The 13646-nt window shown below is 46.4% G+C and overlaps 2 protein-coding genes across 3 annotated transcripts in view; one reads left to right on the plus strand and one right to left on the minus strand.

Moving 5' to 3' along the window:
* The first annotated feature begins 524 nt into the window (after positions 1–524).
* Positions 525–13646, plus strand: part of LOC147630080 (uncharacterized) — a 40472-nt gene continuing 27350 nt past the window's right edge. Inside the window, exon 1 of one of the 2 annotated variants that reach the window (XM_086810919.1) lies at positions 525–684. In XM_086810919.1, coding sequence (XP_086667045.1) covers positions 578–684 — 107 coding nt within the window. In that variant the 5' untranslated portion in view covers positions 525–577. The remainder of the gene's footprint in view (positions 685–13646) is intronic. The other variant, XM_086810917.1, reaches the window with a different exon arrangement.
* Positions 11321–12322, minus strand: LOC147630081 (uncharacterized). The gene is made up of 2 exons (XM_086811703.1): positions 11488–12322; positions 11321–11453 (listed from the first exon to the last, which is right to left on the minus strand). Exon 1 carries the CDS (start codon positions 12093–12095, stop codon positions 11637–11639), a length of 459 nt encoding a protein of 152 aa, XP_086667829.1. The 5' UTR covers positions 12096–12322; the 3' UTR covers positions 11321–11453; positions 11488–11636.

Raw genomic sequence — 13646 nt, forward strand, 5'->3', positions numbered from 1 at the left:
CCACACAAAAGCATACATCTAACATGTTTGGAGAACCTTGGAGAGAACACAATCTGGAGAGAGAGAGAGAGAGAGAGAGAGAGAGAGAGAGAGAGAGAGATAAAAAACAAGCTAAATTATTGTTATTCAAATTTAGACCTATAGGAGAGAGAGAGAGAGAGAGAGAGAGAGAGAGTGTTAAAAAACAAGCTAAATTATTGTTATTCAAATTTAAGTAAATACCGTAAAATTTTGAATTACATAATAATAATAATAATATGTATATATATATATATATAAATTAACAATTTAGATTAAAATATATTATATACACTATAAATAAATAGAATATATTCTAATACATGTGAGCATATAAAAACATATAATACATAATAATAATATACATATATATACATACAATGTACTAAAGAAGATTTTAAATATTTTTGTATACAATATTATTTTATGTTTATTTACAAATTGTACCTGTAATGAGAGACGTGCTTTTAATTTTTTCTTATCATGCTTTTTAAAATTTTTTTTTGGAGCTTTTTTCTAAGAAAATATTCCATCGGCAAGATTTTGTTTCCTCGCGTATATGCTCCAGGAATGCAGAGGTTGGAAGGGCTGGATTGGCGGGTGGACGTTACTCTCTCCACCTCTTCTGTGCAGCGCTCTCTCCGCCCATCTGTTCTCCTCCGTCTGGTAAGAAGCCCTGTTTTCTTCACATTCCAATGAATTATTCATTTTTTTTTGTCTTTTTTCCCCCCGCACATATCGTGGTTTTTGTGTAGTCGATTTAGGGTTTGCAAGAGATCCCCGAGCCTTGAGATGGTGTTTTTGAATGTCATGACCTATCCTTGTTTTGGAAGGAAAAGTATAGTATTATTAGCGTACAAGGTGTACTTACAAGAATGGGATTTTCCTGCTTAAATCCCCTCATATAAATCAAGGTAAATGAGGTTTCTTCCCCACATTGTAAGTGGTTACAGGCCACTACTCGCAGTGGGGATAAGATGCTAATGTATGTACTGTGCAAATGGGCTCAGTGGTTGCCCACCCACACATTGGATGTCATCAATGATTTCTCCACCCTCATCCCCGATGTTGGCGCAAACAACAATAGTAATCCAGCCCCTTAGAGCTTTCACAGGAGCACTGTAGTGTGGCTAAGCCAAGGATCTACCAATTCGACTAGTCGGGAAACTATTAGAATGTGGGAAATTTCGACGAAAGATTTGGAGAAAATTTCTCGCAAGTCAGTTCACTCTGCAGAGTCATTGGAAGAACCATACGTCAGAGCATCTCCATGGCAGAGCCAAAGGAAAGCTGTGCAGTGATACCAATGTAACCGATCAAGAGGGTCCACACATGACTATCAATGCGGTTAAACACTAAAAATAAAGACACACAGCTTAACCACTTAAAACCATTGGCACGCATAAGAAATCTTACACCACATTGGGACCGTAATCTCACCCCCCCCCCTCTCTCTCTCCCTCTTGGAATTACCAAGGACTAGTTATAAGCTTTGGGGGTGCTTCATGTGTAGAGCACCAGGTTATCCAATTTACAAGTACAATGTCCGTCACATGTCCATGGATTTCCTGCGAACTCATGGAATCCATAAAAGCTTAGAAGCCAGTCTTCAATCTCCATCATGGAGCACATAGTATTGTCAACGTCGAGTGTCAATGTCAACGTTCGGACGATGGCCAAGAGATGCAGTGAAGAAAATATGCATAGCTCTTATAGAGTTATAAGACCAAGTGTAGGGAGGCCAGCACTTTGTCACCCCCCTGGCTCCTATCAGGGATGAAAGATAACATGGAGCCTTTTATAACATTAAGACCCTTTAACACATACAAGAAAGACACATTGGATTATTACATCTCATTTTGGGGGACATCCTAGGCAGAGAACCCAACAAAACTCACACATCATAAAAACATCTAGAAGGCCTAGTCATAATCTTCCTCATTGAGGGAGACTTGGGCGGTTGCTACGTTGATTTCTTCGATCAACTCCTCTTCTTTAGCTATCAAATTTGCATGGTGCTTCTCTTGCTCTTTCTCCATGTTGGTTTCTTTATGTCCCGGCCGATTGCAGTATCTGTAGCTCAGCTTCTAATTATTTACCTTCCAATTTTGAACTCCTGAAAAAACCTTATCGTACTCAAGGTTGTTGCTAGATGGCTCTCTTTCTTTAAGCCTTTGATCTTTTTCGATCAGCAAAGCCACCATGTCTTCAAATGTTGTTGAAGCAAAACGTAGGACTTCAACTGATTGCTGAAACTGAGTAACTATTAGAATTAGTGCATCTCAGTGCTATGGGGTTGTACCTTTATTGTGTGTGTTTTCTCCATGTGTAGCTGATTGTGGAGCGGTCAGCGAGTTCTAGGGGTTGCCGACTAGTTCCCAAGTCACTATATATGGAGTCTTCCCATTGCTCACTTGATCAATCCATTCCTGTGCACATTGTTCAACACCTCTGTTGGCTATTGCCATTGTAAAGCTTGTTGCTATTATAAAAGGTGATCTTGTCCAACTCTCTGTGCAAAAATATAAACATTTCTTTGGTAGTGCATAGGAGCCTTAGTAAAGTAGGAGAAAATAAAGCCTCAAATCAAAACCTTAGGATAAACAAAAATTGTATGTTTTCAATTTGATAAAAAATGCCAAGAAAAGATGGAAAGTTGGTTGAGGGAGTTGAACGGCTCCTCCATCTTCTTTGCTCTCTCTCATTGTTGTTTTGTTTATGCTTCTGCATGTGCATTCTCCAACAACATGGTATCACTCGCTTAGGTTCAGGCTGCTCCACCATTTTGCAATCTGCCCGTCATCTTCTTCAACTATACTGTGCATTTTGCTACCATAGCTTCTCCTAGCTGCAGTTCAGTGACAACCAGTGGCTGCGTTTCTGCATTCTGCTGTGTTTTCTGGTCCAGCCAGCCATCTGCTTGCTATCAGCCAGCCTTCTTGGCTGCGTTTTCTTCAACAGAGGCAAGCTGTGGAGTTTCTTGGCTGCGTTTTCTTCTACTGAGGCAAGTTTTGGCTGCGTTTTCTACTCCAGCATCGGTTGATTGGTGAGTTTCTTGCATATGGTGTTGCCAGACTAGTGGCACTACATTTTTCTTCTTCCTCCACGAGTCCTTGCCCTTCCGGTAGGAGGTTCTGTTAGAAGTCATCTCCTGTCTTTCTGTAGACACTAGGGCCTTTGTTGTGGGTGTGCCCGCCCTTGTAGGTGTTTTCTCATTTTTCCCCACTCTCCGTATTTTTTCCCCCATTGTTCCCATTTTTTCTGTGGCTTGGATGGCAGTCCTGCGCTGGCAGGAGGCTCTATCTTCTGGCCGACTGTACCTGCAAGTACCCGACTTCAGTTGTCTGCGAGTCGACTCAGGACAGCTGGCCGACTGGTATATGTGGTTGGTCGTGGAGATTCAGAGCCTGTCGGCTGCCTTTGTTGCAGGCTGATTGCTGTATAGGGGCCATATAAAATGGCCCCACAGCCCTTGCCACATCTAGTATCACTTAGGGATCTTCTTTATGTATATAGAGCAGAGTTACACGCCTCTATCTCTCTCCCTCTATTGTGCTGTTTTTTTCTGCATTGCGTTTGCTCTTGTGTTCCCAGATTTGGTCATCATCTCCGTTGCGCATTTTGACATGTTATCAGAGCCCTATGCTCTTGATTGTTCTTGGGATTTGTGTGAGCAAGAGGGGGACTGTTGTGTTGCTGATTGGTGGACTGTACGGGACTGTTTGGGAAGAGGAGAAGCAAGAGGACGGCGGGCTGATTTGCTGGACAGCCACTTGCAAGTGTAAGTTCTTCTTTGTTTCCACCCACCCACCCTTTTTCAGAGTACATCCCTGCAATGGCAGATCTGTTAGAGATGGCCGAGAGGCATGTGAAGATCCCTACGCTCCCCACGTTCCCGGTGGACCTTCAGTTGGATGGAAACAACTACGGCATATGGAAGTTTATGATGGAATTTGTTCTGGAGTCTTATGACCTTGCTGACTTCATCGTTGTTGGGGTTCCACGGCCAGAAGTAGAGGAAGGGGAGTTACCGTTGATCCGAAAGGACCGGGAGGCACAGGCACAGATGTGGGATCGTGTCAACGCCAGGGTCCGTTCATTTATCTTCCTCAACTGCACACCGCAGGTAATCAATCATGTAAAGCATATGACGCTGGCTAGGGGTATATGGTAGCATTTGGCTTCTCTTTACAACAGGGTATCGCCCATGAAGAGATTTCCTTGGAAGTATAGATGTGGGTTATGTGCCTTGCAAAGTCGTTAACGATGCGGGAGTATATTAACAAGCTGCAGGCTCTTCAGCTTGAAGTTCTTCAGGCTGGGAAGGAGATATCGGCAGAGGACATGGCCATAACGCTGCTGTCGCATTTGCTCTCTCAGTACCAGCATTTTACTCGTCTTTGATTACCACTGGCAGGCTCAGCACCATCACGTGGGAGGAGCTTTTGCCCATGGTCTTGGACCAAGAGGAACGATTTACGAACCCTCCTCAGGGTGGAGGTTCGGAGGTCTTAATTGGCCAACGGTCGAAAGGCCGTAACATGGGCAAAGGGCCGGCTTCATCGGAGAAGTCTTTTGAGAAGAAGTCCGTCGCTGACCGCGAGAAACTAAAGGCAGAGAGGACCTGTAATGATTGTGGTGAGAAAGGCCACTATTGGAGGCAGTGTCCCAAGCGGAAGACCGAGAAGGGTGAAGATTCCTCAGAAGCAATCATGAAGACTCTGGCTTTTGTGCACTTGGAGGTGATGGGACACCGATGTTTCATTTTCTTCAGGCAGGGAGGAGGTTGGAGGATTCTCCGCAACGGATACTCGGGAGTGGATTCTAGACAGTGGTGCTTCCAGGCACATGACTCCTTCCTGTTCAGATTTACAGGATCTCTGCAGGTATTCTGGACACATTCTTACTGGGGATACATCTACTATCCCAGTTCACAGTGAGGGCAGGTTGGAGATAGTTCCCGATGGCAAAGGGGGGAAGCATTCCTCCCAAGTGTTGTATGTTCTGTTACTTGGTTTTCATCTGTTGTCAGTGCATCAGGTTTGCAAGACTGGCGTACGGGTGGAGTTTGATGAGCATTTTGTTGCTCTTCGAGACAAGCCAACAGGCCATGTAGTATGGGAAGGCAGAGTGGAGAATGGAGTTTACAAGCTTTCAGCACTCTCTCTCCAAGGTCCTTAGGTTTGTGATGAGTGGCAGTCTGGTAATGGCCACGTAAGTGTGGATACGTTGCAGGTGTAGGCTTTCCTGAACCAGATGGTAGATAGCTTGCCAGTTGATGGCAGCAGTTGGCAGGAACTTTCCAGTACTTATGTTGGTGGTTCTTGTGTTCATCAGTCAGAGGAAACTGAACAGGTAACTTATGCTCTGATGTCTCGTAGTATTCGGGACAAAAACTCCTGTAGATGAGGATGTTCTTTCCACGGGAACCTCTTGGAAAGCCAGGCAGGTGGCAGTTGATTACTTGCGGAAGGAGGTGAATTCTCCAGGCTCTGTGGTTCCGGAGTTAGAGGGGGTGGTTGACAGGTTTCAGAAGGCATTGCGTGGTCTTCAGCAGGTTTCCAAGACTTGGCTTTGCACCGTAACAGGTGTTGATCCTTGTGAGCAGTGTGATGCCTCTTTGACTCGGAGGCAAAATGGTTCATTGATTTGGTTGATGGACACCAAATTGGACGTGAGCTTCCTGATTAGGCAGTTGAGCTCATGGTTGCAGATGACTCTTTGGGAGGCAAGATTGCGTATCTTGTGGTTCTGCAGCATGTGAAGGATCATGGACTCTTTTACACAGGAGGGGGATTGATTGATGGAGTCTGACTCCACGGTTGGAGTGACTCAGATTGGGGCGGAGATCCGGACACGAGGAGATCTACTTCAGGCCCAGGAGCAGTTAGAGGTAGTCATCTTTTGCCTTGTCGTTGACAGAGGCAGAGTACCGGGCTGCTTGTGTTGCTGCTTGTCAGGTGGTGAGGATGCAGAGGTTGCATTGCAGGATTGGGCTTCCACTGGAGGAACCCATGGCCATCCAGAGGCGCTTTGTTCGTGAACAAATCGTTGCTGATGACATCTTGCTAGAGTTCTATTCGACGGAGGACAGTACAGTGGACCTCTTCACGAAGTCGCTATCTCTGGATTTGCTCAGGCGGCACCCCAGCTCCCTGTGGTTGGTTTCACAGCCAGCAGCTGAGAGGGGGTGTTAGAAGTCATCTCTTGTCTTTCTGTAGACACCAGGGCCTTTGTTGTGGGTGTGCCCGCCCTTGTAGGTGTTTTCTCATTTTTCCCCACTCTCCGTATTTTTTCCTCCATTGTTCCCATTTTTTATGTGGCTTGGATGGCAGTCCTGAGCTGGCAGGAGGCTCTATCTTTTGGCCAACGGTACTTGCAAGTACCCGACTTCAGTTGTCTGCTGGCCGACTCAGGACAGCTGGCCGACTGGTATATGTGGCTGGTCGTGGAGATTCAGAGCCTGTCGGCTGCCGTTGTTGCAGGCCGACTGCTGTATAGGGGCCATATAAAATGGCCCCACAACCCTTGCCACATCTAGTATCACTTCGGGATCTTCTTTGTGTATATAGAGCAGAGTTACATGCCTCTATCTCTCCCCCTCTATTGTGCTGTTTTTTTTTGCATTGCGTTTGCTCTTGTGTTCCCAGATTTGGTCATCATCTCCGCTGCGCATTCTGACAGGTTCCTGGTGGTTCTTGGATTGTTTTGCTGTTGTCCAGCCTCTTGCTCTCTCAGGTTTGAGAGGGGGCTGATTGTTCCTGGTGCCTCGCTTCGTTGGAAAGCATTCGAGAGGAGTCTTGGAGAGCTGAGATTTGTGTTCTTTGCTACTGTGGATATGGCTCCCCCTTGTACGAACAAGGATGACAAGTTGAAAGGACCCAACTATGTGTAACATGACTACTATGTGGAAGCGTGCTTAATGATGATTAATGCAAAGCAATAAAGATTAACGCTAATGACATGGTCATGACACAAAGAAGTAGAGAGAAGGAGAAGAGAGAGACTCTTTACCTAACCTACTCCTATTATATATTACTGAATGAATGAGTAATTACAATGATTGTCATAGATCCATGTAGATCTAGACTATGAATGCTATGAATGAACTTATGCTTACTGTTCTCCACTGTGCGTTAAAGGAAAACACTGATTTGGAGATGTACTAGGCTGATCCAAACTGTTAGACTGCATGTCCTTGGTCTTGGCTCTGCAATCTCTGTCCTTGAATGATTATGAATGAGCCATGAGCTGCCTTTATAAAGTGATAACAAGTCGTAATCAGGTCGGTTTTCACTTTTCAGGCCATAGAAAGTCATCAAAAATGTCGTAAAATGTGTTCATATTGTGCCCATAGTATATCCCAACCATTGCTGCATGTCCTGGGCACCTCTGGGCACCTATAGGACCACCAAATTGGCTCCAAACTGCCCATATACGACCTCTAACTTTGCCCTTAAGGCGGCTGTAAGGAATAATCATCTCTACGTGGCACCGGATTAAGGTGTGCATGTGACACTATGCCCATTGGAAGCTGCAAATGTGGATCTGGTTCATCCAAAAAGGTTTGTGGGATATTGTTCAGGGCAGTGAGAAGAAGTTCGAGCGTCCTCAGAAATCTAGGTGGTGGACTCAGGATCAAGAGGATGATATCCTTGCGGAATTACAAGACTGGGAGAATCGGGATTCGAAGGTGCATTCAGTGCTTGTGCGGACCCTCAGACAGGAGGTCTCATCGGCTGTGCAAACTCTCACCAGTGCTCATCAGGTATGGTCTAAATTGGAGGATCTCTTTGCTTGAGATTCGTCGATGAGGGTAGTTACCTTGCAAGGACAACTCTACGGTTTGTTATTTCTTGCAGGCAGTTCCATGTAGTCGTTCCTCATGAAGGCCAAGGTTATCCATGACGAGTTATTGGCAATGGGTGCTGCTTTGTCCTCTGCTCAGCTGGCTGGACCAAGCTTCCCTCGGACTATGATGTGATTTCTCGATGTTTGAGATGCCAAGTCACATCCACTCAGTTGGATTTTGATGATCTTAGTTCTCTACTCTTGGAGGAAGAGTCCGTCCTTGTTTCTCAGGGTAAGATAAAGGTGTCTCTTAACAGTTCTGATCAGGCACTTACTTTAGTTCAAAAGAAAGGTCGGAGTTGCTGCTTCTCTTGTGGGAAGAGAGGACATCTATCCAAGGATTGTTTGTCCAAGAAAGAAGGCCAAGACCAAGGGCAAGTCTTCATCTAAGAAAAAGGGCAAAGACACGACACACGACAGTGATACAAATTCTTCTAGTACCACCTCTAGGGCTCCCAAGGTGCTTCCGGCTTAGGACCCAGATGGTGTACTTCTCTAGTGTACATGCAGTTCCCCCCATGTACTTCCAGCTAGAGAAGGCTTGTGGTGGGTGGGAGAGGGGGCTAATTGCAGCTACACTTACTGGTGCATGGAGACCGTGGTTCGGAGTTCTAAGCATTAGACATTTGGCAGGACATGGTTATCTTTTGTGTAGCAAAGATTATGAACTGGATCTGTTCCGAGTTCATTGTTCGAGGCTTTTGGGATGTGATGTGTTTTCCGTCCATTGTTGGGGATTATGGGCGCGGTGTGTCCAACAGCTCATCATTTCTTCTTGGAGTTCACTGCACACTTATGTGGGAATTTGTAGCCAAGCAAAGTTCCTTGTTGTTCGTGGTGGCATTTTGTTTCAAGGAAACAGGTTGGCGGGTGCTCTATCCGAGGTGATTTCAGTATTAGCGGTGCTCGAGGGTCCATGGTTGCATCTTCATCAACTTATCTTCTTCAGACTCTTGCAGTCTATGAGCTGCAGTGGGGGTGTTAGAATTAGTGCATCTTAGTGTTATGGGGTTGTACCTTTATTCTGGGTATTTTATATATTTTCTCCATGTGTAGCTGGTCGTGGAGCAGCTGGCCAGTTATAGGGGCTACCGACTAGTTCCCAAGTCACTATATAAGGAGTCTTCGCATTGTTCACTTGATCAATCCATTCCCGTGCACATTGTTCAACACCTCTGTTGGCTATTGCCATTGTAAAGCTTGTTGCTATTATAAAAGGTGATCTTGTCCAACTCTCTCCATCTTCTTTGCTCTCTCTCATTGTTGTTCTATTTATGCTTCCGCCTGTGCATTGTCCAACAGTAGCATCCTGCATACTCTTTGTGAGGATTGCCATTTTGTCTTCATCATACACACCACACTATAGACTAGTGAGCTGTCGGACTAGTGAGTAAAACTTGGCAAGGTGGTCACTTAATTCTTCATTATCATTCATCTTGAGATCATAAAAAAAGTACTTTTGAGTTTGTAATTTAATTGCCAGAAATACCTTCCAGCTTTTCCCATATCTCCTTTGCTGTGGACTTGAAATCAACATGATGTACCAATGAGGCCTAAAATCACGAAGGCTCTCTGGGTGTGTTGCTTCCATAATTTCAATTCCATGCTCGATGTTGTGGGAGCTCTTCATAGAGGAAATGACCTTCCATACTCCTCGCATACGGAGCAATTGCATCTTGGTTTGCCATGTGGGAAATCCACTTCTTGAGAATCTCTCCACAAGTGAAGGTACTGCAGATGTTGGTAGCACCATGGTGGTACAAGCTTTTACAAGGCAAAGGTGGAGAGCTAAAGGGCTTAGCAGGTGCAGAGCAGCAGGAGATGGGGTGTTGCGTAACTATTGGTGGCCAGAAGATGGGCAACCACTTGAAGGTGGAGCTACAGGTGGTGGCATAGCCGGTAGAGGAGCAAAAGGCGCCGAGTTGGAGACAGTCGGCGGCAAGCTAGGAGCGGCGGAGCTGAGTGACGACTAGGCGGAGATGGCGGAAAGGCCAATGGGCGGTGGTTCTCTTGGCAGTTGCACTGCCCGAACATGGCAGCGGCGTCGAGAGTGGAGGCGAATCCCTCTGCACTAGCGCCGCTTGAGAATGGTGGCTCGATCGAAGGTTGGGGATCTGATACCTATTGCGAGCTCTATTAAGGTTAGCAGGGAGGTTGCTATGGAGGCCTAAAAGGATACATGGTGATGAGAGTAGTAAAGAGTGAGTGAGAGATGTGACAAACTGAACAGAGAGGAGCTTAGTTATTGCACGAATCAATAGTACTTTGATTGATAATTACGATTCAGAGAGTACAATGCTTTTTTATAGGCTTTTGGAGTCTTATTTTTTGACACCACACACATTGGGGCAATGACATATGGCAAGTGCCCATGACATCAGTGCTTATAACATACACATAAGTGGCTACAAGAGGTGGTTCACACACACACACACACATAAGTGCATACACATAAGTGGCTACAAGAGGTGGTTCACACACACACACACACATACATAAGTGAGTGTTTGCACACACATATAAGGGCTGTTCACACATGGACACAGGCGGGTGCAAGATCTTTGTCTAGTTTATGGGCAAGGGACGCCCTCTTGTGAACCGAGCGCGTGAATTGGTATTTTGACCTCGCTTGTGGGATGTAGACAAGTGGTAGATGTGACTCTAATGTAATATGCGGAAGCTTCGGAGAAGGATCGGTACTTCAAAACTCAGAAAACAGCACTCTTTTCGCGACGGAATTAACGCACAACTGAAAGACGATGTGCAGAAAAATAGAGAGAGAAGGGGAAGATGGAGAAGGACACAGTATTGGGTCCCAATTACCCTCTGTAGGGCCCCCACCACGGATGGTGTATTTGCTTTATTAGAATGATGTAAAACTGAAACAAATACAAAGTACTTGACCTTTTCTTGGCTGGAAAACCTGCCCTTGACCTTCAGTCCTTCACCCCTTTGCTTTAGCAAACCCTTGGCTGTCCTGGCCCTTGAATGCTTGGAGCTCTTGGTGAATTGTGAGATGAGATAATGGGATTATGGGCTGGGCTTTTATACCCTTCATAGCATCCAGTCGGCTGGTTTTATGAAGTCCCACGACTGAGATATAATAAATAAATGAGTTCACACTTTAATAAAGTGTTTTCTCACTGGTTTAGCCCCTGTCCAGCCTGCGCATGACCTTGGGACAGCACCCTGGCTGCTGGGCATTCAACGCAGAGGTGTGGGACTGCCCCCCACACCTGGCCGCCTGCTGTCTTAGGGTTTAAACCTCTGTCGGCTGCCTGTCCAGAGGCTCTGGAGCTGGCCGACTGCCCCTCCAGCCCTTGCCTTGGCTGGTGGGCAAAGTCTTGGGCCCTCCTGGCCCCTTGGGGGTGGTTCTACACCTCCCCCATGCCCATCTAAGTATGCACATGCAAATACCTACACTGGGGTAGCCCTATGGGCTGGCCCCATCTCTACATGCAAACTACATGCCTACAGATGTCTGGCATCCAGTTGCAAACCAGATACTCAGCACATCTGACATCATTCCAGAGGGAGACTCACAGCGCGGACTGGCACTGCTTCATGTGCAGGACAATGCACACCTGACCTTGGACTCATGTGCAGGACGATGCACACCTGACCTCGGACGACTGAGATGGATCCCTGGCTGACTCGTCCCGGACTGGGCTCACATGGGACCAGTTCACCATCCCAGGTCCTGCACCTACTGTACAGAATGTCCACGTGGCATCCAAGTGCGGGATGCACGTGACATCCCCTTCTGCTTAACTTGACGGAAGCTGCATAGCCTCCAAATAATCCGTCAATAAAGCCGGATAGTCTTCGAAAAATTCTTTGTCGAGCCATACCGCTTCATGAGTTCCTCGGTCCTGAAACTTCGTGAGGAACTGTCGTAGTCTTCGGCCTGAGCCATGCTTGAAACGGTGCAGAAGGATCTGTTCTGGAACCATTACCTCTGCTTCATCAATAATGTCTGGTTCCGCTTCGTCTTTGACCTCTGAAGGGGGTGGACCTGCATATGGCTTTAACCAACTGACATGAAATACATCGTGCATAGTCCAACTCGGAGGTAGCTTTAACTGCATAGACACCTCATTAATCTTTTTCCGGATGGGGAATGGTCCGAAGCTCCTGAAAGACAACTTTGGGCATCGCTTGCCCACCTGCTTTAATCTTTGCTTCATAATCCGAAGATATACCCAATCTCCTTCCGAAAACTTCATGTCCCTTCGGTCTTTATTGGCCTGTCGAGTGTAGGCCTCTTGCGCTTTAGCCAATCTGTCTTTGACGGACTCTAGGATCTCCTGGTAAGACTCCGTCACTCTGTTCGCCTCCGGTACTGAAGACGACGTCCTGGTTAACAACGACTGGAAAGGCCTTCCAAACGCTGCCTCATATGGAGTCCTGCCAATAGCTGAAGAAAAAGAGTCATTCAGAACAGCTTGAACTAAAGGCAAAAACGATTCCCACTTACCTTGCTGATCGTGGACATAACACTTCAGCACATCAAAGGCCAACTGGTTGTATATCTCTGTCTGGCCATCTGTCTGTGGGTGGAATGCACTGGAAAAATTCAACTTAGTACCAAAATTATCAAACAATGCCCTCCAAAAATGACTGGTAAACTTGGCATCTCGGTCTGACACTATGGTCCTAGGAATCCCACCAATCGGGTACCAATGCCGAATAAATAGCTGGGCAACATCCTCGGCGGTCACATTGGCCCTGCAAGGAATAAGCATCACAAATTTGCTGAACCTGTCAACAATAGTCAAACACTGTGTATGACGCTTACTCGGACTGGGAGGCAGATTTGTGACAAAGTCCATCGAAATGTCTTGGAAAGGACCCTCAGGAATTGGCAAAGGCTGTAACAACCCTATCTTCTTTCCACGAGGAGCTTTCACCTTTTGACAAATGTCACAGCGTTGTACATAAGTAAACACATCACGCCTCATCTTTGGCAAGTAGTATTGCCGTTCTAACTTCTCCAGAGTCGAATTCATGCCCCTATGACCACCTGTAATGGCGTCATGGGCATCATGGAGAAGAGCTGCCCGGAATGATTTCATGACACACAGTCGGCCTTTGTAGTAAAGCCAACCATCGCGTATCAGAAAATGGCATGGTCCTGTGGCATCCAATGCCTGTTCCCACTGTGTACCGAATTCCTCGGAATCCGCGTACGTGTGCTTCATGTCTTCTAGTCCTGTACCAACAAGGTCCAGTCTAGTGGTCTGAATCGCAGATACTTGTCCCTTCCTGCTCAAAGCATCGGCCACTGGATTGGCCTTTCCTGGAAGGTACTCAATCATGCCACCAAACTGCTGGAATATCTGACTCCAGCGGTGCTGTCGATCACTCCACTGTGCACTTGGCATTGTCTGAATCCAGCGCAATGCCTGATGGTCAGTGCGAACCTCGAAGTCACGGCCATACAAGAAATGTTTCCAATGTTTCAAGGCCTGAATGACTGCTAGGAGTTCACGATCGTAGACTGAGTAATTCTTTTCGGCGGGCAGTAACTTACGAGACATGTAAGCTACTGGATGACCATTCTGTTGCAACACACCTCCAATTGCGATGTTACTCGCATCGGTGATCACCTGAAATGGTTCGTCCCACGAGGCAAGGGCTAGACAAGGCGCTTCTGACAAAGCCACCTTGAGGTTCTGGAATGCCTCCAACGCTCGTGGAGTCATTCGAATCTTTTGCCTCCTTGTTTTCACTCCCTTTAGCAGATCGGTGAGGTCTGCCGAGAGATCGGAAAACTT

Source organism: Cibotium barometz, chromosome 17 (genome assembly GCF_041138505.1).
Source record: "Cibotium barometz isolate CiBa-2024 chromosome 17, ASM4113850v1, whole genome shotgun sequence".
NCBI lineage: Eukaryota > Viridiplantae > Streptophyta > Polypodiopsida > Cyatheales > Cibotiaceae > Cibotium > Cibotium barometz.